This window comes from Pleuronectes platessa, chromosome 5, assembly GCF_947347685.1.
Source record: "Pleuronectes platessa chromosome 5, fPlePla1.1, whole genome shotgun sequence".
Taxonomy (NCBI): domain Eukaryota; kingdom Metazoa; phylum Chordata; class Actinopteri; order Pleuronectiformes; family Pleuronectidae; genus Pleuronectes; species Pleuronectes platessa.
This window is the reverse complement of record NC_070630.1, coordinates 15,595,111-15,620,316: the sequence shown is the minus strand read 5'-3', so window position 1 is coordinate 15,620,316 and position 25,206 is coordinate 15,595,111. Positions and strand designations below refer to the sequence as shown.

At 41.5% G+C, this 25,206-nt stretch overlaps 2 protein-coding genes across 2 annotated transcripts in view; one reads left to right on the top strand and one right to left on the bottom strand.

Annotated features, from left to right (window-relative positions):
- Nucleotides 1-25,206, bottom strand: part of veph1 (ventricular zone expressed PH domain-containing 1) — an 84,693-nt gene that overhangs the window by 55,415 nt on the left and 4,072 nt on the right. The window contains exons 2-4 of the mRNA XM_053422993.1: nucleotides 21,108-21,548; nucleotides 20,725-20,943; nucleotides 17,310-17,484 (exon numbers count right to left, since the gene is read on the bottom strand). Coding sequence (XP_053278968.1) covers nucleotides 17,310-17,484; nucleotides 20,725-20,943; nucleotides 21,108-21,245 — 532 coding nt within the window. The 5' untranslated portion in view covers nucleotides 21,246-21,548. The remainder of the gene's footprint in view (nucleotides 1-17,309; nucleotides 17,485-20,724; nucleotides 20,944-21,107; nucleotides 21,549-25,206) is intronic.
- On the top strand, nucleotides 5,333-13,348 carry ptx3a (pentraxin 3, long a). The gene is made up of 4 exons (XM_053422992.1): nucleotides 5,333-5,754; nucleotides 7,774-7,936; nucleotides 8,274-8,716; nucleotides 11,099-13,348. Exons 1-4 carry the CDS (start codon nucleotides 5,616-5,618, stop codon nucleotides 11,734-11,736), a joined length of 1,383 nt encoding a protein of 460 aa, XP_053278967.1. The 5' UTR covers nucleotides 5,333-5,615; the 3' UTR covers nucleotides 11,737-13,348.

The following is a 25,206-nucleotide window of genomic DNA, read 5'->3' as shown; positions in this document are numbered from 1 at the left end:
GGGGTGTGTGGGTTTTTCCCGAATGTCACATTAGAATCCAAAGTATCATCATTTTTTTTTTTTTACCAATCCTCGGGAGACAGTTCACTGAGCATAAATATCCCTTTGATTCAGCTGTTGGCTATCTGTCATAACCTTTCTTCTACTAAATTAAAATGTGGAGTAAATAAATTCCATAAAGGCCCAAAGAGGATGATAAAAAAGTTTGATTTACAGGAGAAATGTTTGGGATAGATAGGGCTGTGGTGAGAAAAAATTACAACCCATAAAACCATAATCACTCCAACAGCACTGGGACCTGTGCATCTACATCTTTCTGAGATCTGGATTAAAGTTGCACATCCATATTTCATTTATGAATTTTTGCATGTTAAATAAAAATATGTTTGCCCCCCCAGAGGCTGCAAACTAAAGTGGATCAAGATACTTTTAACGTGAGATAAGGTACAGCACATAGAGTTTATGACTGAAGAGCAAAAACAAGCTTTTACACAATCCCTTAAAGAAGCCAATTTCCCTTACAGTTTAGGGGCTATATTGAAAGAAATTAATAAAAGAATCAACCCAAAAAAAGCTGCTTTCAAACATGCACTGCACTCAATCTTTGCTGAAATCATTGGAAAGGGTCGTATGTAAGAACGCAAAAGTTTTCTATTTTCATTGTGAATGAATCATTTTGTCAGTTGATCAAATTTCTGGCCAAAGACAGGAACATTTCATTCATATTCAAAATACTTAACCTGCCAAAATAAACTCTCAAAACGCCGAACTCTTATGTCACAGAGGTTTCAGAAATCTGCAGAGATCAGCACATTTGATTTCCCGGACCAAGAGCTTTACGACTTAAACCTGTTTTCTGCAGCTTCCAGGGCTCGCTGCCTCGCTTTAGGTTTTATGTCCCTCAAGTCATATCAGGCAGCTTGAGTAAGCATCAGGTGGGAGAGGGTGGGGGAGCAACTGTCAAATCGAAATGTAAGAGACAGGAGACAAAACTCAGATCTTTGGGATTCTGTACATTCCTGGTGCATTAGCAAAACCCAACCCCCCTGCAACACTGTCAAAATCCTTTAAGGACTCCGGCCCACGACTGCTCGACTATTTGGACGGGATCCAGCTACCAGGACGACTTGCAAGGTTTTTCAACACATGTACACATGACTCATATGTTTCTGGCATAAAGATGTTTTATACAGGCTGTAAATCAGTCAACACCATAACAGCTAGCCAGATGTACAGCAGTGCATTTCATGGATCTATCCACACACACACGAACAGTCAGATCTGCAAAGTTAAAATACAGTGACCATTCACCTACAGTAGATCATTTCACCCTCCAGGCTCTTTCAGTCTGCGTTTTTTATCCTTTTAGAGAAAATCGAATTCCAAAAGGACGCATGACACAGCCTTTTGCTAACTGCTGACTCAGCAGAAACGAGGTGCGGCTGAGAGAGCGGTTGACTCACATGATATCAAATAGTCCCTCAGTGTAAAGAGATCATTGTCATATTTAAACAATAAAGGAGGTCATTTGTCTTGTTATTGCAATAACGACCTCTAAGGATTTTTCCAAACTGATGGCGCCATTTGTTTAAGTTATGCTTTGACCTCTTGGTGAAGTTTAGGGAAGGTCACTTCATGCTTGAACTTGAAGTTGTCTTTAAGAACACTGCAGTAGATTGTGAGGGTCAGAGGCGTTCACAACAACAGGAAGATGTCTGGAACATTCAGGGGAGAGCATCTGGGTAAATTAGCAGGTGGCAGGACGTAACGTGTAAAGTCTGCTGTGGAAATCGGGTTTTGGATTCAAGCACGTCGACACTAGCGTCGGCCGTATAGTCAAAACCTCTTGAATTTCGTTTTCTTTCCAAATTTACATTATTGTTGGCGTCCTCTATGTGTTGATAACCTCTTTTTCAATCTGAGATATCTTTTTTTTCTGTTTGGCATCCTTCGCTCACTGTGGATTTTCTGGATATCTTCCTACTGTATTCTCACATCGGCTCATTCAGTCATTTTCCTTTAATGTCAGGAGCAACTGACTCGGACATTTTCGTTCTCGCATACTACCTCTCCGGAAAATTTCGTCTAATTTGCAGACGTCTGTAAGTGTCTGAAAGCAGCTTTAGTTTAACCACCCCCTATGAAAAAGCATCAGTTTTGCTCAGTGACCTGCTGCTCAGCATACAGTCAAATTCAACTCTAGACAACCAATGTGTAACAGGATAATACAATGACATTTTGTCCTGTAGCGCTATAATTGTAAAATGTGAAAAGAGTAAGTAATAGCGTTAATGTAACATCCCCACTGGCAACTTCTGTACTTCTGACCTCCCTTCTGTCATCAGTCAGTTTCTCCATTTCTCTCTCTTTTTATCCTTTCTGCAGGTTTACAGACTTTGTTGCACAGTTCTCTCTGTGGTGCTCTTAACAACACAGATACTGATCACCAGGTGCCCTGATGAACAGCTGATCCCAGTACATTGAGGTTCGAGGTCCTGCAAGTGAACCATAAGCTCACATTTCATCTTGTGATACATTCATTTAAGAAAACGTACACGATGTACAGCACATGAACGCTCTGTACTAAATTGTACATGCACACACACTGAAGTGATTTCTTTACTGGTCCGTCAGGAGAACTTGATGATGTGTCTCGAGCTGGATCACTGCCATTCTCAGGTGGCAGCCACAAGTTAAACATTTACACAACTCACACACATGCACACGCTCACGCACACACAGACACACACACCTTCCATGTACCCACTCATGTGTGCTTGTTGTGTCCTTTTCAATTTATTTTTCTTTCTTTCTTTGTCTTTAAAAGTGTATTTGTAGGCCTTCGCTCACTGTTTTAATGCATTTCAGATTTGTATTTATTTTCAGCTGAATTTAACGTTTCTTTGACAGCTAAAAAAATGTATGTTTTTGTTTACTACTTTTTCACAAAATCTATTTTAATGGTAGTTTGTCATTCCCCTCACGAACATAATTATTTTGGTCACTGAGTCATACAGAGTCAAGTATTGCCTTCCCATATTTTCCATCAAACTTCCAAGAACAATGGCTCAGTCGCTGTTTGTTCTGCAGATGTCAATGTGCTCTCAATTGAAAGATTATAAACAAATGCTTTATTTCAAGTTTTCGTTGGCTGTCCCTGCATCTTGAGTTATGAGCCATTTGCCCCACATCTCTGCTCCATGTTTTCATAGATGTTAAAACTATGTTCTCAGCAGTGAATGGTTGGCAGTGTGCTTTTACACACTCACAGGGAGAAGTGAGTCAAACACACACTGTGACCATGTGAAATACTAAATAACTTTATACAATGTTTAAGCACAGTTTCTAACGGCCCTCTGTGGCTGAAGGTTTCGGGTTTGTTGTCCCTGTAACCACTGGCAACAGTGATGTCACAGAGGACTTACGAGCCCAACAGTACACATCTACACCCCAAGTTCTAACTAAAACAAAGGTGTTAAATATAACGTAAACTGAGGACATAAAATGTAGAGCAAGGATCAGAAGTATTATGACTTTATCTGTTGTTTAAACATCATTGTCTCTTGATAGGGAGATGGTAATCTATTACTCTTATCTATTTATTTGAGGTGTTTTTTTTCTTTTGCCTGGTCCGTGTCCGTTAGTAACAGATATTAATGCTGACTGCTCACTTCCTATTGTATGAATGAAATCACAGCACCAGCTGAAAGAAACATGTCACCTGTTGCACGTTAGTCATTTTGCTTTTCCTCCTTTGTTAAAAAGGACAGCGGCTTCTCAGTAACATAAGTAGACAGGTGCATAATGAAACCAGGCAAAAGAAAAGTGTTGAATTATACTTTGTAACAGCTTGTATGGAATCACAGCAGAAGAAACCAAAGTGGTTCTATCAGGTGGTGATCAAGAGCTCAGGGAAGGTGTTCACACAACTGCTTCTCTTTTTCAGTGCAGCCTTCTGAATGGAAAGATTGTTCCTCCCAGATAACAAGTGGACAAGTGTAGTGTTTCAAGAGGTGTTTCAGTGAGAGAAAGAAAAAGACAATGGATGAGAGACGCAGGCAGACGAAGGCGAAGGGAGGGGGAATCCTAAAATCTCATTAGAAAATCATTATTTCCACAAACAGGCATACATGTAAGATTCTAGGCAAAGATGCACACACAGACACACACACAAAGACACACACACACACACACACACACACACACACACACACACACACACACACACACACACACACACACACACACACACACACAGTAAGGTTGACAAATAAATAAATAAACAGAGCAAAGCAAGGAGAACAATACTGCCATTTAGTAACCTCTGACGTCTGGGTTCCATTGAAACTTCCCTCAGCAGATACACGCACACACACACATACACACACACAGACTCAGTCTCTGCATGGGGCAAAATTAGGGGAGTTTGTGTTCTGGGCTTCCTCCCCCCTTCCATTACCTCCTTCCCGTCCTCTCTCGCTCGCTCTGTGAGATGCAGGAGCTGCAGTTATATCTGATTACGACATACAGGCCACCTCCAACGACGCATTACTCACCGCCTCGCTCGCAGCTCGCAGATGGAGCTCTGCCTTTGCATTGCTGTACTCGGAGCAGTGTTTTTTCACAAGGACGGAAATTTTGAGAAATTTCCTAATTTTCCCAAAAGATATTCCCCATGTGTATAAATTTGGGAAATAACTGTGTTGAGGGAGTTTTAAGACTGAATTTAACGACTGGGTTCCGGTTATAGCCCTCACTTAAAGATTTACCTTCAATAAAGTGGTTTAGATAATCTGACAAAACATTTAATAACCTGTCTGATCATCTGACCCCCTCATGCCCTTTGAAACTTGTTCCCAGATCACAGCAATTATTGTTGTGAGTTATCATAACCCATAGTAATGAAACTACACAAATAGAACCTCAGCTGTAATAAAATTGAGTTATCCTTTAAGTACATGTATGCAGGGATGGGATTAAGTTCTGGAGGTTAAGACATTATGAATAAAGACAGTGATATCAATGGAAAGTTAGTCCTGTATAGTGTGTATATAGTTAAACACATATTTTTCTTATTGTGTGTGTGTGTGTGTGTGTGTGTGTGTGTGTGTGTGGAGCCCCTATTTGGAGCAAACTCAGCACTGCCGGGCTTCCTGCCAAAGGATTGCTCAGCGTTTAACGGGAAAAATGAAAAAGAAAGAGAGTGAGAGAGTGAGAGAGGGGGAGAAAGTGTGTGTGTGAGAGAGAGAGTTGGGAAGAGAGAGAGAGAGAGAGAGAGAGAGAGAGAGAGAGAGAGAGAGAGAGAGAGAGAGAGCAAGGGAGAAGTGGGATGTCACCGGGGAGGAGGGACAATTACTGTACAGGAGAGTGAGGGTTGAAAAAGAGGGTGGTGGACCTGCAGAGCTGGACAAAGTGAAACAGACTGAGAGAAGCAACAGAGACAAATACACACACATTGGCAACCTGACTGCAACTTCCTATCACAACACACACACGCTAACACACTCACACACATGCACATTGAGAAAGCAGTATAGTCTGAGGAGCAATCTAGAACTCAACAAACACACACACATTTACCTCTCTCTAACACACACATAGTCAGCAGCAGCAGCATGTTTTGGTGGAGGCTCTTCCAGGCAGCGTGTGTGCTGTCAGTGTGTGTGTGTCTGCAAGTCGCATATGAGGATGATATCGAGGTGAACTACACTGACCCCTTCTACAATGAAATCACAGGAGGAGACACACCAGAACGTAAGTATCAAGCTGTGTGTGTGTGTGTGTGTGTGTGTGCGTGAAATGAGGCTTTATCTGATTTAGATCCATAGATGGCCATGGCCGCAATTTAATTAAATCCTGGTGTGTGTCTGTGCGTTATCAATTTATTATATGATTCACTGATGCTTTTGTGCGAGAGGTGAGGGGGGAATCAGGACAACGGATTCAATACGCTTACAGTGGAGCTGCATTAAGACTGAATGGTCATATCACCAGAAGATGAGATGAAGAGGGGACACATGTAAACCTCTATTCACAGCTGGAATGCAGTTATAATGTAACCAAAGACACGTTGAAAGGTTAGTGGGTCGGGTCGGTGTCAGTTTATCGACAGTTCCTTGATCGTGCTGCTCTTCTTCTGTGAGAAATTCGAGGATGATACATGTCTGGTGTGTTCCTGTGCTCGACAGGCAGCTTCACACAGACAACAATAAACCACAGTGCAGTCTGTTGGCAGAGAGAGTTTGTGCGTGAGATAAGCAGCGTCAAAGAAAGTGCTGAGGCAGAAAAGCAGAGAGACGATTCATATTACAGCATGAATGACTGGTCACCAAATTCACAAGCACTTTGCCGTGATGAAACTCTTTGCAAAGCATCATTGTTCCTCTATGTGTATGCTTGGACCGTGCAGTGTGTGTGTGTGTGTGTGTGTGTGTGTGAGAGGATGTTTTTTCACTGGCCGCTCACAGCCTTCATTTGTCTGTTGTTTTAATCCTGGTAGTTTACAGGCAAGAGACCGCACTCGGGGCCTGTGATGTAATTAAATGTCATTGAAAAAAACTGGAGCGGCTGAGAATAGTAAAATATAAGCAGATGAGTTGAGGCGTTAGAAGTCAAAGCAAGAAGAACGGGGGGCAAGAAGGACAAAGAAACAACAGATTCATTACCGCCATTTACGTCTCAGGAGAAAAGGTCTCGTCATGTGAGTTAAGTACAGGTGGGAGAGGAAGAGACAAAGGTCAAAGCCTGGAGGAAGAAACAGATCATTGCTCAAATCTGAGAATCTGTGAATGGAATTTGAATGAATGAGGGCAACATGAGAGCGCGGCCATGACTGTTCATGTTCAGGAGAATGGCAAGCAAAAACAAGAATAGTCTAAAAAACGAATAGAGGGCTGAACTGAGGAAGTGGATGAAAAGTAGCTTCCGTAAACAGCTACTTCCCTATGGAACTAGCTCAAGCTAATAAGCACATTAATTTTATCATTGACGCTATCATCATGAAGTGTTATATATATATAAACCCCATTGAATCATATTTGCATTCCCTAATTTAAGCTCTGTATGTGTTTGCTTCCTTTATACTGTCTGTGCTCACATGTATAGTATTATAATACATCTGAATTTCTTATACCATTCCCATGATTTTCTGTTTCTGTTGTCAGATAACAGAACAAATATGGAATTTTGAAATAAAACTCTGGTTAACTTCCAAATCTTTTCCAAGCTGCAGCTCTGCACTACTGAATCCCACCCCCCCCCCCCCCCCCCCCCCCCAAAAACGATACCACAGATCCAAGCAAATGAAATCATACTCTAAAAAGATCTCTTTGCACTTTACCTGCTCCCCATATCCATCACAGTCATTTTTTTAAACCACAGTCAGCGCCCGAGTTTCTAGTTTAAGTGAGAGGGAGCAGGGGGCATGCACGTTTACTTTGAACCTAGGGGACAGGCAGCCAAAACAAATCCTGCCGCCCTGTGATAATGCCTCTGCAGAATAACTTTGTAGGTATAAACAGGCCCAAATGTTAATTGGAACCGTGTGTGACACATATTCTCTTCCTGGATTGGTTTACCAAATGATTTTGTTAATGTTAACGTGACAATATGCTACCCAGATTTATGGGAACGGCTTTGAATGAGGCAGAGGCAGGGTTTAGACTTTAAAAATCCCTTGTTGGGGAAATCTTCCTGTAAATAAATGTGGCGGAAGCCAAGATTTTAAATTAACTTGAATCTTGCTCCCCCTCTTCCCACCATGTCGCTCTCCAGCCACACCGACTTCTCCGCCCTCGCCCAGTTCTGGAGACCTGACCAAGTGGGACAAACTCTTCTTGATGCTGGAGAACAGTCAGATGAGGGAGAACATGATGCTTCAGTACGCTGACGATATCATCAAGGTGGAGATGGGGTCTCTGCGCGGAGAAATGCTCAGGTTGGTTGGACAGGTGCATGAGAGGACAGAGTCTTTAAAGGTTTCAAGACACCAACTGAGCTTTTATGATAATTGTGCAAAGGGCAATGAGCACTTAGCTATCAAGATTGAAATTGAAATGAAATAGAAATGCATGGTTGTGTCTTCCAATGTTTATATATTAAACTAATTTATTCAACATAAAAGATGAAGAAAACCAGAGAATTTTAAAATTTGAGAACCTGGAACAACTCAAATTAGTGAATTGGGGGAAATATTGATTTCAGGCCAAATGTTGCTGCTACATGCAGATTAAAGCTCTTCAGTGAATATCTCTTACATTGGTCTATGTGATCAGGTTTGTAGGCCAGTATGGCGGCTCGTGCGGGGTTGCCGTGGAGACAGCAGGAAGAAGGATGGCCATGCAGTTTGAGGCACGCCTCAAAGAAACCATGGAGCGCCTCAAAACAGCAGTTCAGTCTACTGCTGCCGCCGGTGGGAATTCTGTCGGGGATCCCGACAACTTGGAGTCGATTTTACTTCAGCTCCTCTCTGCTGCACGAGCACAAGCTTCCCAACTCACCAAGCTGGAGACCAGCTGCTTCAGCAGTACTGGAGCTGGAACGGGGAGGAACACGAAGTCGGGATTCCATCTTGCAGAGGGTGGAGGGGCCGGGCACCAGGAGCAGGAGTTCACGTCACGAGAGGTGGCTCTAGATGGAGAGCTGGCTGCACTGAAACAGACGAGGGCGGAGCAGGAGGAGGCGCTGAGGTTACAGAGCCAAAGACACCTACCCGCAGGTAAAGATTTCCATCTCGCCATGGGCAATGTGTGTCTGTCTTCACTTGTTGCTTTCTGTATGTTTGTATTTTTCTTCACCTCTCTTGCTGCTGTATTCACCTTTTCAACAGTTCCACCCAAACAACCTTTCGCCTTAAGCTTTTTCTCTGTGTGTTGACACATTCAGGTCACGCTTAAGTGAAAAGAATGGGACCCCCCTCTGTCGGGCCTTGTTTCTGAACAACTAATCATGCAGCTTGTGTTTGTCCTAAATACCTTTTCCACCTCATCTGTCTGTATCCAGGCGTGTTGTCCTCCTCAAGTAGCAACACATGCTTTTCCCTTGACTTACGACATCAATAATATTACTCTCAGTCGGACAAACATGAGGAAAACAGTTACAGGGTCAGTTTATTGCCTCTTCTTTATGTTTGTTTGAAATTAATTCACACTTTTTAATGAGTCCTGAAGAAAAACACTACTGAAGATGATCAAGGACTAAAGACAGACTATTAATGAACAAACCATCATTAAGTTTTTAACTTTTAGCCCAGGAAAACAATACCTTATCCACCAGTCTATACATTTCCCTTCAGCTATTTTCATTGAAGATATTTGAAGAGTTTTAATGATAATAAGTGAAGCAAATAAAAGCTTGAAATAGATAATACGCAAACATTATCCTTGGACAGAACTTCTTCCAGACTTCTGTAGGATACTAATACATGTGGTTTCAGTTGAGCTGATGACGAACTGTGACTTAAGTGTGAGCAAATTAACCCGGAGCAATTTTAGTCTTACAAAAATACCACTCACGTCAGTAGGAAATCTTCATTTCCTCAAGTAGATCGAATAAAAACTGCAATAAACCATATTGCTCATTCTCTCTCTCTCACACACACAAACACACACACACACACACACACACACAAACAGAAATGTAAGTCTGGCCTACATACCGAGCAAACAGAGGTGTAATCACTAGCCGGTTGCAACAAAAACCACACCAAAGCACCCTGGGAAAGTAGGACCATATGGAATCCATCATGGATACACACACACACACATACACACGCACACGCACACACACACACACACACACACACACACATATATACACACATGCATAGACACATGCAAATATGTGTGCATTTTCAAAATTATTTACTGAGAGGCTGAAACCTGGGTCAGTTGAAACAACAATATTTGGGATCTCATGTTTTAGTAGGGGGGGAATGTGTCGGCTGACTGGAGGGAGAGGGAAATAGAACGAGGCAGAGGAGCACTGAGGGGAGCAGATGAAGACTACGTCAGAGAAAATGTGAAGGAGAGAGAAAGGAATGGAGAAGAAAAAAGAAGAGAATAATGCAAAATAGAGGAGAGAGGTTTGGATGTCCTCTACACTTTCAACAGAACTCATCTGCACAAACACATTAACACATTAACACTGACAAACAGGAGAACAATGAAATGAAGCAGAACAAACCAATGAACCAGATGACCCCAGAGAGAGAAGAGTGTTTGTTCGTGAGGCAGGAAAAAAAGAAAAAACATTGATGCATGATATCTTCGCCTGACCGTGAACTGAACTTTCAATGTTGCTCTCCTAAGTGTGTCCTACACTGTAGCTCGACAGATTTTCAATCCATTTTGTGCAGCCTCAGCCTGGGAAGGACAGAAACTACAAGAAGTTTCACTAACTTGGGCTGTTAGTAGATGTAGTTTGATGAACCTTATATTTATCTATTGTGTTTCCCTTATACCTTGAGCCTCCTTCTTATCAGTCATTTTATGTGGAGTTCAACAAGGTTCAAGTTGAGGCCTGGTTGTTTTCGATTTTTTTTTTTCCAGGCCATACAATTCAAATAAATGATGACACCCATCTTCGTCTTCTATAACCATAATGTTGTAAAAAATAGAACATGCACATAACAACCCTGGGGACGTTTAAATGCTGACGAACTCAAAACAATCTCCAGTTGCTTAATCCTTAGTTAGATTATTGTATATATGGCCTTCAGAATCAATGCACCCTTATTACACCAGACCTTTTCCTTTTCTATGTGAGAAAATGCAAAAAGTGCTTTTGTTGGTCTTTGTCACTAGCTCTGAAGTTCTTAAGCTCATTGTGTCAATGTAATTCACAAAAAAGTTGACACCTGCTCTAGTACATGGTTGAATTATTAGCTGTGAATGTAAACCATATTCCTAAACAGAAATCCTTAGTTATTACTATTGTTGTTTGGCATGATTCCGTAATCAGATTTTCTCATAAGCTTTAAGCTATTCACTTAGCTCAGGTCATCCAGAATATCTAGCACATCCTTAAAAATCAACCTGAATTATGAAAAGTTTATTTTATTTAGTGACAATAAATATTATCATGTATTTTTCTTGCACAGGCTGTGACATGGCGCTCCTCTTCCCAATGCGTTCCCGTCGAATCTACACTGCTGTCACACCAGAGGTTCCTCTCTCCATCTCCTCCTTCACCATCTGCATGTGGTTAAAGCCAACAACTCTCGCCAACAAAACCGTGCTCTTCTCCTATGGTCACCGTCGCAACCCATACGAGATCCAGCTGCTGCTCGGCCAAACCTCTGCGCTCTTCACCATCGGAGGAGAGGCTCACCTGGTGGAGGCGCGACGTGTGGTGAAGCCAGGAGAGTGGATCCACCTGTGTGGGGCATGGGCCTCCGAGCAGGGTCTGGCCACCCTGTGGGCGGGTGGGGAAAAAGTGGTCACCACACCCGGAGTTGCTGAGGGACACGTCTTACCGGAAGCTGGCTCCCTCCAGCTGGGCCAAGAGAGGAATGGCTGCTGTGGGGGTGGCATCTCAGGCTTTGAGGGAGGGTTCGATCCCAGGCTGGCATTCGCCGGGAAGATGACGGGAGTGAATATGTGGGACAGGGTGCTGTCAGAGGAGGAGATTTCCGAGCTGGCTCTGCAGAATGGGCAGGGCTGCGAGCAGAGAGGAAACGTGGTGGCGTGGGGCATCACGGAGATGGTGCCTCATGGAGGCGCTCAGTTCATCTACTAACGGACTCTTTGTGATTTTCATCAGGGCCATAATGATCATCAACGTGAATATCAGCAACATCCTGATAAGTTCTCCTGCTAAAAATGAAGAGAGCAGCTTACATTGCTTTTATCATCATCATCTTTGTCCATATAGTTCCATGTTTGATTATTATGTTGTTATAAGGACTGTTTTATTCATCATCTCTATCGCTATTCATCACTATTGATATGAACACTTATGATGCAATTGAAATCGGATGGACATGCTCCGATGGGAGGAAGCCAATGCTGTGAGAGACTGAAGTTTATTTTTGTAACATAACCTTTTAACCTGAGGCCACACACACACACACACACACACACACACCGACACAAACACACACACACACACACACACACACACACACACACACACACACACACACACACACAAACACATGCTCACACTGACTTAACTTCAGCATAGAAAACGTGCAATGCAGCAGCAAATGTGCTGCTACAGCATTTACCAAAGACTTAATTAGACTGAGGGGCAGACAAAGAGTCTATTGATAAAGTGAATGGGTTCCGAGCTCGTAGGAGAGAAAATGAAAAGTTCACAAACAATTACAAGAGATTGTCTTTAGAGTGGCATGTTTGGTTTTTTTACGACAAAGCATTTTCCTCCTTTCAATCTAGATTTGTGCAAGTGCAGTTAATCAAAATTTCAATGCAAAACTTATTTCCCTTATGCAATTTTACTCGGAAACATTAATATATTAAAATATTTACTTTTCAGTCATGTAGGTATTTCCCTGGGCGCCGTGCATGGCTGCCCACTGCTCTGTGTGTCCTGCTATGTTCACCAGATGGGTCAAAAGCAGAGGATAAATTTCCTTCATCTGCATGTAGTGTGACTGTGAATGTGTTTGGGATGAATAAATGTATCTTATAAAAACAAAAAAAAATAGCGGTGAAAGATGACTGTCATCTAAATCCCCATAACCACTAAATGCCTAGGTATATACCTATGCGTTTAGTGGTTTTAGATATATCTTGCTGATGCATTAATGATGTATTGTAATGTATTGTGTAGTAGTACATGTGATTTACGAAATACTCAAATACTGAAAACTGCTGTACTTGCTTTCACTTCAAGCCCCGCCATATACTCAAGAAATAGAATCAAACAAAAACATTATTTTTTTATTATCATTATTTGCCTGAATTTGTGAAATTTCAAAGCATTTTTAAGATATTACAGTTTATAATGTGTACCCAAGTGTTTACATTCATATGATTTATGTAATTCCACTTCTGCTTTGTTTTGCTTTATTGTCCGTAGTTATCATTTAATTCTAGGGTAATATATATGTCTTCTTTTTTGATACTGCATAAAGTAATACGAGTACAACTGTTATATTTGTCATTGGAGATTGAGATTGTTTTTGAGATTGATACAGTAACTGAGGAAAATGTTTACACCATCTTATCTTTTAAGAACTAAGTCGTCTTGTATTATAATGTAAATTGCTTATTGTTTTGTTTTCTTGTGTAAAGGTGAAATTGAATGTATTTTGTACATAAATATATTTTGCATAGCATGAATGGTTGAATGGAGAGTGAGTTACGAATAAACCTTTCAAACTATAGCACATCTCCCGGGGTAATCACTGCTTTTGTCTGTGTTTGACTATTTGTCATTTAGTGTCTCATTCAAATTCTCAAAGTGATACAAACTTTAACACACTTAAATATGTTTTTGATCTGTAAACTAAATTATATGACTGTTCTTCATTAATTAATGCCGGTTTTAAAATTACATTTATTAGCAAATCAATAATACATCTAGATTTATGAGTTGAACATGGCTCACCTTTAGAACCTTGCAGGTACAATGTTTACGTAGAGCCACAGGCGACTTCTCGTGAATCCGGCAAGCCGTGCTCATCCTCAGGTCTATGCTGCAACAACACCCATAAACAACTGGGCTAGGTAGGCGTGTCTTAGCCGTGTCCAAGCCCCCCCCCTCCCAGTAATGCGCTTTTTATCATTTCCAGGGAGAGACCTCAGCCAAAGCTTAGGTGAAGTTACACTTTAAGTTAATACATGTACATGCAGTTCACGGTTTATATACTCACTGGTGTAGTGTGTTAATTCAATGTTGCCCAAGATAGAACATGACGACTGCACACTCATTGTAAATGAGACTGTGATTGTGGCCGACCAAAAGACCTCTAATAATGCACTATATTTGTCCCTGTAAATAATGTGAAGAAGCATTGTCGATCTTTATATACAGTGAAAATATAATATGACAGTATCTTTATGACGTGTCCTTAATCTATAATGCATTCTGTAGATTTCGTATTTAGATTCCCTTCTTTCTCTTTTTTGCTGTTTTGCCTGCTCACATGTTTATAGTTCACAGTGGCACATTATGCTACAAGCTCATTAGGGACATTTAACAGGTTTCTCCTGCAGCTACAACCAACTGCACAGTCTCCAAAATGTCTCTGTGACTGTGACTTGTTACGCAACGGTCACCTTTCACACTCAGCCCCATTCAGCCCCCCACACCCTCGCCTCTTTTTAACCTAACAATTTAAAGCACAGTGCCTACGTTTGTTTTGCAGCAGGGGAGACATCACTTTGACAGACCACTCTGACACATTCCTTTACTTTTAGAGGCAAGGACCTCATGTGTAGGTCTCTCTGGGGTCAAAGCAATGTCAAATATTGTGAGTATGTGAGTGTGTGTGTGTATGTGTGCGTGTGTGTCTGTGTGTTCGTTTGCATGACATTTGATAATGCCTAAGTTGTGTTGTGACTTACTGTGGGAGGCTATAAAACCTTCATGCTGTATCCTGATGCTTGCTTCCTGTAACTATAGTCAACACAGACACATCCTCATAAAACTAACTACTGAACAAACAGATACAAGATAAAAAATACAACAAAGCACAAATCTCAGACAAAGCCATATGCCAACCATAGACTATATATAAAGATACATGTCTCCAATTCCCACCGCTATCCAGAAATGAAGCTAAATTATCCCGGATGCGAACGCTGCCATCTTGGACGTTTGGAGCCCGAGTCTGAGCAGTTGTAATCGGGGGACGGTGCCGTGGTGGTGAGTTCCCATTGTTACACACACTCGACCAATCATTCTCAGCTGTCAATCATACTGATGCATCTGAATATAAATTGGTAGAGCTACCTTAAATGACAGAAACCATCTTTGAGATTAAAGGATGTGAAATGGAGGCTTCTTTGAAATTTTGCTTCGGTCAATGTCCCATGAGCAGCAGAGTGGGGCAAAAATATTTGAAACTACAAAGGCTGCATAAAAAGAAAACTGCAGAGGGAAACATAAATCTGATCTCCCTATGATAAAGCCCTCCAGCGAGCCTCGTTCACTTTTATCCTCTCTCCACTCCTAGTGTGTGTGTGTGTGTGTGTATGTTTGTGTGTACAGTATTCAGTGACATATTCCGGCATTAAGAAGCCCCCCCATCACGTCACCCCCCACTATCAAGCATGATCACAGCCACTCGAAGCTTCATCATTCTTTCTTCTCCATTCTATTTCATCCCTTATAACTCATAAATAAGGACAGTTTCCAGCATGCATTGGTTTCTGTGGTTGCCTTGTGAGTGATTTTATGTGAGGGTGAGGTCAAGTTATTGTCAAGGAATTTCAAGGTCAAAGTTTTGAAACAAACGTGAAGATGGAATGTATTAATATAACACACTGATGCAGCCCATGTGACTTTATTAACTTCTCTAGTCTATAAAATGAACTGAATTTGGGTTTTGCATAACAGTGGTGCGTATGAGGCATGTCAAAGTATAATGACAAACAGCACAAATATTCACATTATAATTGTATACTTCATTGGTAAGAAACAAAGTAGAACCAAGAAAACATTGGACAGCTCACAATAATGATGTCTGAAGTACGAGTATGAGGTAAATCCTTCGAAGCCAACTGGTACACTAAGAAAACTACCCCCCCCCCCAAAAAGGAAGCAAGTTCTCTGAAGGTAAATTATGCATTTGGAGCATTGAATTTGGTTTAATGCGATATTACATCACATGAAACATTGCTTGGGTGTCTAACGAACATGAAAATATGTTGTTTTTTCGCATAAAGCTTTACAACCAATATTCTCACAAGAAAAAAACAAGACGAACATTAAAGGAAATGACTGAAACTGATTTTATTTCATGACTCTATTTTAAGAAAGATGTTTTGGTGTTCAACATTCACCAGCAGTTAGAAGAACTGCATCTGAATGTGCTTCCAACATCAGCATTAAGCCACACTGAATTGTATTGTATTGTAGTCTCATATAATCTACTTATGTTTTCCTACTGCCAAAGGTGTAAAGTGTCCTCCAACTATCTGATGCTCTGAGCCCAGAACCTGGTTACACCTTTAAAATGAAGCGGAGAGCGGAGAGATAAGCTGTTTCATGTGCCGAGCTGCTGATAGAAAACGGTGAGGGCATAACCATGGTGGGCACCTCATTGTGCTGTTGGGTGAGGTGATTAGCACCACATGCTAGTTTGTGTGTTTGCTCCTGTACAGATATTTTTATGAGGACCATTTTGAGCCTGCAACCTACAAAGTGAGGACATTTTGGCTAGTCCCCACTTTTTATTGGCTGTTTCAGGGTTAAGACTTGGTTCTAGGGTGAGAATTAGAATTAGAAATAGAATAAGGGTTAGGGTTAGGCATTTAGTTTGGATGGTTATGGTAAGAGTAATGGGCTCGGAATGCACTCACGCACGCACAGACACGCACACACGTTTGTGCAGCTTTCCTTATCAGGACTTTGCATTTGACTTCCACACATTGTGGACATCCTAACCAAAACCTTATCTCTAACCTAAATGACCGATTCATGTCTAACCCTTATAAGGCTTTTGTCCCAATGAGGTCTAGTGGTCCTGAAAAGATCAGTGTTTATAATGGACAAGGTAAGAAAGAGGTAAAAAAAAGACAAAGTCGACCTGTCCACTTAAAGTTTCTTCCATTCTGCGTCATAGTACCATGAGGAAACAGATGATCTGTAACAGCTGCTCTTTACCGTCATTATCATCAAGCTCATGGAGCTGGCATTCATTTTAGCACTACTAACTATGGCTCATGATAGGATAAGACTGGAGGTCTGCTACTACGACTAATCATTACCCAGTCCAACAGTTGATCCCATTGTTGCAGGCCTGCTCACACTGAGAACAAACTATCTCATTGAGCCAAACCCATATGTCAACTATCAACAGCTTAAATAACACAACATGATGCACTTGAATGCTTATTATGTACCCTTTCTCTTTATAGTCTCAATAAAAGACATTTAGACACACAAACACGCATATTCCTGAGTGTCTAACAAGGTCCTAAAACTAATAGAAAGAACACGGTTCACTTTTAATTTCCTTCTTATAACAGCAACAGTTATTGAGGTTTGTTCCAGACAGGGATTCAAGTCTGTTTATGTGTGTGTGTGTGTGTGTGTGTGTGTGTGTGTGTGTGTGTGTGCATGTGTGTGCATGTTAATATGTTTAGAAAGTGTGCACATGTGTCATTTGTTTTCCCTACCTCCCAGCACGCTGAGTGTAATGGCCTCTGTGTGCTCAGCCAACAGATCAGCCTTGGCTATAGCAGCCAACGAGAGATAACTGGACATGTTCCTGCTGAGCTCCCTGTTCCCTCTCTGGAGGAACCGCACCGCCACCGGCACGGCCAGCACCATGACCGAGGGACAGCTGTAGTTCTGAGGGGACACAAGCAGAGAGGAGGTTGAGGAGACAGCAAAAAGAAAACAAAGTGGTGAATTTTAAGGCAAAAGCCTGACTTGTGTTAAAAGTGTAAAACACAAAACTGGTAGATTGTGGTTTGTGTAACTCCTCAAACTGCAGACACGGTATTGCACCACCCTTAATTACCAGAAGGAAACGTTTTGAGTTTATTTGTTTATTATCAGAATAATGTTACTTGAATAACTACGTAACAGTACAAGAATAACGTCATAATATTACGAAAGTGGTGATTGAGAAAGAAATCAAAATGTAATGAGAAACAATTCATCGTATCAAAAGAATAAAGTCATATTTTAACAAGAAAAAGTCATAATATTACCGTAATATGGGGAAAAAATATGGAACTAATAAGCAAGGAGAACATGTGCCCTCCTTCTGGATGGAAAATCTTTAATCAATGTCATTGTTTCTTGAGAAACTATAACACCCCTTTGAATAGCACACTGATGTAACCAACAGTAAACTCACAGTCCACCACTACCAAACCTTTTTCTCCTCCACAAAAGAGGCAATTTCCCCCAAGTCTGTGGCTCCGTCTTTGGAATAGAGCCGGTTTCTTGCTAAATCTTTTCAAAGTCCCGAAACTTATGTTAATGTAATGTATACGTATTTTTTTACTTGTGAAACATATACTAAAGTATAACATGCTCCAAATTCCTCATTTCAATACAAGAGACGGATTGATTTTCTGATATCCCTCTAAAATGAGATATCATGACATTACTCTTGTAATATACAACCTTATTCTTGTTTTTCTTGAACTAGCATTTTTTCCCCTTTTAGTGACCCTTATACACTGTTGTGGGAGTACATGGACCCAGACAATAATGATTTTGCACAGCGAGTAATGGAGTTGCAGATTAAAATGCAGAACAAAAGGACACCTAGCAACTGTATTCATAGGATGGCACTGATAGAAACACTACAGACCTCTGTTTCCTATATGAGCTACGAATTCCAGGAACAACAGGAGGTGAGGATAAACATTCTCACTCACACTCGGCCATGCGTTAAATTGATTTTTAGTCATTTCAAACTATAAGCAGCTGCAGTAAGCAGCACATATAAGGGGCTGCAGACTCATGAAGCAGAACAGTGACTGTGTGATTGAAGCAAAGAGGAGTGAAGGAGTGTGTGATGTATTTGAGGATACACACCCTGGTGCAAGTTTGAATGAATCACGAGAAGAGGTGGGTTCGAAATGCACTAGCACCCTCAACTGGAGAGTGAGATATCAAGTCTGCTTCACTGCCCATATTTTAAAAACTGTTTCAAATTCTCAAACCCCTTTGCTGTGATTACATGGGTAGATTTTTTGTTGAATTGTAAACCTATTGTTTGATATATTGCAGGTTACATCAACAATAAGTGATGTTCACTGCTCTCCTAGGATATTGTATCTTATGTATTTTATACCTGTGTACCCACTTTCAACCTCAAACGTCCTAATCAACTCAAAGTTAAGAATACTCTCAACACAGAGTTGACATTTTAGAGAGTTCATCTGACTGCTGGGAGAGAAATAATCTACCTCTCTTTCTCTTTTCTCTTTTCTTTTGCTCGATGCTCATTCTCCTTTTCATGCCTCTACTCTACCACACGATGGCAGTGCAGACAGCATATCCACAAAAAAGGTTACCCACCAGCCCCATTTAATAAGATGGCCCAAGTTTTTATCTAAATATGTATAAATAATTACACCTTTAAGTGAAACTCAACATTTTGAAAAAGCCCTGGTGTAATTGTGACACACAGAGCTGTTATTATTGGGCATTTTGAGCTCTCTGTTCTATAGTTTACCTGTGTTATACGACAGGGACTATACTTGTAATGTGTGCCGTGGATGTAAGTCATTTTAGTCTCCCTGCAGGCTCCTCATGTATGAATGAACAGATTAATTTATCTGTCCGATGTCTTCTACTTTCATCTTAGCAAGAAAAGTCCCATTAATCCTTGGGAGATTCAGAGGAAGGGTAAAGAAAGGTATTTTGCGCATCTGTAGCTTCACACAATGACAGGTAGACAGAGGTTGGAAAGAAGAGGTAAGATGATAAAAATAGTCAGAATGAAAGCAAGGGAAAAAACAGACAGAAAAAGGAAATAGCAACAGAGAGAAGAGAGGGGAAGTGCTCCCTTGATAAATGTTGGAGTAAGGACATGAGAGCCAGAAGCTGCTGTCAGAGCTGTCAGAAGTTTTAGTCTCACCTCTCTGTAATGTGTGTGTGTGTGTGTGTGTGTGTGTGTGTTCTCCTTTTTTGTTGCCTCTTTAGGATTTTTTCCAGGTTAAACACTGACCTTGTCAGAATCAGTAGACCTCATAGGGGCCAAAACCTGGTCCTACTGAGAGCTGAGGTCCAGCGTAAGGTGAGGGATATAGATGTGGGTTTTGGTTAAGCAGTCCTCAATGAATGGAAATCAATGCAAAATTCCTTTCTACAAGGTTCAGCATGTCATTAGTGGTAATAAGCACGGAACAGGAAATAGAGAGAGTACGAGATAGAAAGAGTTATGGTAGAGGAGAGAGAGAGAGAGAGAGAGAGAGAGAGAGAGAGAGAGAGAGAGAGAGAGAGAGAGAGAGAGAGAGAGAGAGAGAGAGAGAGAGAGAGAGACCCTCTGCTTTAAGCCTTTTAGCTGCATAGGATCATGGGAGTTGTTTTCTTCTACCAGACGTAACTAAAGCGTAAGTCTTGTTCTATGAAGAGGTTATGTATTGAAGTTTTATTCATGTTATGCAGAAAACTGCAATGAATAATCACAATCCATCAATCCTGGCTAGCTGGCTAACTGCTAGCAGTGTGTTCTTCCTTAGTCATATGTTGTTTGCCCTAAGAAGTTATAGGTGAGACGGGCAAATTGGGGGTTTCTATGGGTTTTAACCGTCTTGGAAACATTTTCGAAAGTGTCAGTACACAACTCAATAATATGTATAACATAGCTCTAGTCATTTTCAGGGATTTAACATATTATATCTTTGAACCAGAAGTTCTCTACTTTGGCGTCTGAACAGATCTTTCAAATTCTCATGGGCAAAATATAATTTTAATAATATGCTCCTCAAATTTAGGCAACTCAGCCACTTCATACCCCCACAGACGACATACAGTATGTGCACCTTATGCTTCTGTACAAACAATTCAAGAAGAATTGTCTTTGGGGTACACCTTTATAAAACAATGTCTACTGTGTGTGTGTACCTGCAGGATACAGCTGGTGATGTCAGAGGCAATCTTGGCGTGCGGCGTGTCCTCTGTGTTTTCACCTTGTGGCGTGAGGTTATGTTCCAGACACGACTCCCAGAGCCCCACCAGCGCAACGCTGTGTCGCTCGATGGAGCTCGTCTCCCTTATGGCCGTGGTGATGCGTGTTATGCAAATCTCTACCACCGCCTGATCGTTGTCATTGGTCAGATAGTCCTGTCAGCCGGACAGATAATGGGATGCAAATTTAAGGGGACAATGATAAATGAAGGGTACCAAGATCAATTATGGATGAGATTATAAATAATGAATGAAACAGACATTTGCTCTGTAATGTTTTGGGTAAATATCGTGTGTGTTGATTCTTCTCGTCTGCTCACCGGTGAGCAGGATATGGTCTTGATCTGGTCCAGGGCTTGTGACAGACAGTCTTCAATCTCTGCGTCTTCCAGAGAGAAGAGGTCCCCCGCTCGGGAAAGATCCCTCTGGCCGAGCACCCGACTGAACAGCTGGTGCATCCTGGTCCTGGTTTAGGACAGACCCATTTGGGACTGCTGCTGCTTTATCGAAAATCAGTAAAACCCTGACATCATCTCAATAGAAATGGGGCCAATATGCTGAATGTGTGGAGAAAATAGCTTAAAAACTATAAATTAGGAATCACTCATTTTATTTGATTTAGTTGAAAATCTCTTCAGAACAATCCACAATCAGGTATGAGAGCGGGACCAGTTTGTCCCAGTGTGTTTCTTGGTCTGCCCGGGGTCCTGTTACCATGGTGACAAGGCATGTTCTGGAGGAGGTAGTCTTTCAAAGGAGTCCTGAAGGAGAGAGGTGAAAACACATGGAGTGCAATAGTTAATTAACTAAACATGAATTAATTGATTTATAAAACTAAACAGAAGTAAATGATGGGATATTGATTTAGTATATTTGGAAGAATTGTATGGACACTGGACAATAAGATTCATCCTGAGCAGCTGAGTGTGAAAATGTATTTTGAGCCAGTGAGAGATGTCATTCAAAAAGTTGAGTTAAGAATTTCCTTATTTATTTTAGGTCTCAAGAAACGGACTTAAACAAATTGAACAAACAAGGAACAGATCACAAGAAGTGGATCCAAGTCAATCCTAAAGAATAGATGGACAATAAAAAAAAATGTATATACGTCCTTTTCAAGTATTAGATTAGAAGATTATTACCACTCTCATGTGTGTCTGTGACACATGAAGCTAATTAGCCTAGCTTAGCATAAAGACTGGAAACAGCAACAGGTTGCCAACCTCTAAACGTAATACAATCTGTCTACTAGCATGGGGCCAGACCATAGACTGCAGAAAAATGTAGCGCTCCCCAAAAGTGAAGCCATATCATCATCGGACCTTGATGCCATGGCTCTGCACCATGATCACCATCTTGCAGACTTTGGGTGGATTTACGTAAAAAGATCAAGATGGCGGCCCCCGTTTCTGAGATATTTTAGCTTCATTTTTGTACAACAGCCGCCGGTAGAGACACAGTGTCCATCTTTAAATAAAGTCTCTGGGCCAGACACAGTAACTTCTGGGACTCTAGTCGCTGGGATGTTACCAGACAAGAGGTAGAGACTTCAGTATGTCATTTCTTCCGGCCAACATTATCTGGCACAAAACCCCGGTAGAACCACAAACAATTTTGGAGAGTGGTATCAATTTTCTCTTCTAACCCTCAGCAGTAAAGCACTTAAGCATTTTCCTCTTTTCATATCATTCGGTTTTTTACAAGTGTAGCACGTGCAAGTTAATATATGATGATGTGAACTACATGACTCCTTGGTAATGTGTGACATATCTGCAATAAGATACTTACCAACATACACAAAAACGCATGCAAGTAGGTCCCAGAGAAGATTCATAAAAGTAGTGTAGTGTCAGTTACATTTTGGTATTGGAAAATAATAGTGGCAATCAATCGATATTGATAATGATCACAATAAATGTCACGGTAATATTTGTATATACAGTATTCTAATCTATGGGTTAGGATCCAAAATGGAAAATTCCTAGGATGATCAGACTTTCAAGTTTTTATTTACATATATTTTATATTCATGGAATTGGCATCATGTGTTTTATCTCAGCAATGGTTTTCAATCATTTCTAAAAGCAGTTATTAATAATAGAAATAAAGTTAATGGTTCTACCATTATGTGTTATAAATGGAGTTAGAGTTGTGGGATTGCATGTGTATGCTGTTAATCATTTACCTGTCACTACTGCTTCTCCTGTCAGCCTCAATTAAACATTAAAACATTAACACTACCAGCTGTGAAGTTTACACACACACACACACACACACACACACACACACACACACACACACACACACACACACACACACACACACACACACACACACACACACACACACACACACACACACAGAGGCACACCTGTCCTCCCACACACAGAACAAACATTAACATATACACACAATTGTTTCCTGTGATGCAACGTAAGTATTCTGCAAGCGGGAAACACACAGGCACACTCATCTCTTTAAAGCAGCCACCCAGGCACCCTGTGATCAGAGCTGAACTCTGCCTGCGTTCAAAGGATGAGCAGCTAAGCGTATGTATCTGTGCCACTACCTGCTTCCTGTGCCTGCTCTCCTACGCAATCACACATCATCTCGTACTCACACCACTTCTCTGGAGGAGGTCCAAGCCAGACCAAAGGAAGGCACAAAGCAAAGCACTGGGGAGACCCTTATCTCTTTTGCCAAGCCATCGACGGCCATGGAAACCCGCCCATTGCCGGGATACCACATCAGGAATTCTTATTGGTCCAAGCCAGGCCGTTGGGACGATATCAACAAAACAACCATAAACAAAGAGCTAAGAGATTTATCTGTCACACACAGACAGAGTCACACACAAAGCTGTTCTCCTTGTTATGTCGAGCAACAATCTGAGCTATTTCTGTCTATGACTGGAGCTAAAATATAGTATGTTTTTTCGTAAGGGCATCGATATTAATGTCAATACGGTGTTTCGTAAGGTCAAAGTGACCTTGACCTTTAATAACTAAAACCTGAGTTGTAAGACATAATGCCTGTAGCCATGGTTATCAGCGCTGCAGAGGCATTAAAAAAGATATGCAAGCAGACAAAAGAGAGAAATGAGAGTTGGACTCAAACTCAGAGTGAAAGAGAAGAGACGAGCAGATAGAGACAGAGACGCAGAGAGAGAGAGAGAAAGAGAGAGAGAGCGAGAGAGAAAGCCAGAAGTGGATAATGTTTCAGTGTCCTGAATTTCCTCAGTAACCTGCACACATGTAAAAGACTAAGTTTCCATTATTCCACCTGAAAGCCTCAGAAACACGCACACACACACACACACACACACACACACACACACACACAAACACGCACGCACACTGGCGCTCAGTCACTTAGACTGGCTGTGTCATAGTGAGAGCTGGAAAGGATACAGTAAATAAATACAACAGTTATACAGTGAAGATATAGAGGATGGTGTGTAAATATATTAAACTGTATCTATGTGCAGGACAGTGTACGTGTGTGTGCGTGGTTGTGTATGCGTGGGTGTCTGTGTAAAAGCAGAGGGGAAAAAATGGGCCTGAGGAATTTCTGTTCTTAAACAATCAGCTAGTTACTATTAATCACCCAGCTACGGCTCAGCAAGCTCAGGAATGTGGCCTTTAAACACACACACGAAACCCAGAGTGAATAACTTCCAGCTCGTTTTACCTGTATGTACTTATTTGCACATAAAAGCAAATACCTCTAAATTAACTGAGGAGCAAAGCTGAATTGTGTTTTAAAAAAACACTTTTTCTGTAACACCGTCAGTGCTAACGACATGAACGCTTCCAGTGGAATTTCACTTGCCTGTAGTCGGCACCCACATGTTGCAGGAGAGCTGTGCCTATAGGCCACTGAGTGAGGGGTGACAGGGGGGGGCATACTGGGGGGCCACTGGGAGGCTTAAGGGCGATGTGAGGACAATGTGACCCAAGGGCCTCTCTCTCTCTCTCGCTCGCTCGCTCCCTCTCAGAGCTCTGACTGAAGACAGTAGAGCGAGAGAAAGTCAGAGAGTGTGAGAGAGAGAGAGAGAGAGCGAAAACACTGGCTCTTTTGTGTGACCTATAAGACAGAGAGAGACCAACCCTCTCTCTCTCTCTCTCTCTCTCTCTCTCTCTCTCTCTCTCTCTCTCTCTCTCTCTCTCTCTCTCTCTCTCTCTCTCTCTCTCTCTCTCTCTCTCTCTCTCTCTCTCTCTCTCTCTCTCTCTCTCTCTCTCTCTCTCTCTCTCTCTCTCTCTCTGCTCAGTTGGCCCTATCCTGCTGTGTAATGTGCACCTGCTTGGCCTGCAAGACATCACACAAACACGCGCACACACGCGCACACACACACACAATGAAGGAGCTGGGTTAAAGGGAGAGACAGAAGCAGTCGACATAAGACAAAAAGCGTCTCTC

What these genes read in the sequence shown, in the direction of transcription:
- ptx3a (XM_053422992.1), top strand. Translation starts at nt 5,616, where the DNA reads ATGTTTTGGTGGAGGCTCTTCCAGGCAGCGTGTGTGCTGTCAGTGTGT. An exon ending in AGGAGGAGACACACCAGAAC is followed by an intron (nt 5,755 to 7,773) that starts GTAAGTATCAAG and finishes GTCGCTCTCCAG; the next exon opens with CCACACCGACTTCTCCGCCC. An exon ending in CCAAAGACACCTACCCGCAG is followed by an intron (nt 8,717 to 11,098) that starts GTAAAGATTTCC and finishes TTTCTTGCACAG; the next exon opens with GCTGTGACATGGCGCTCCTC.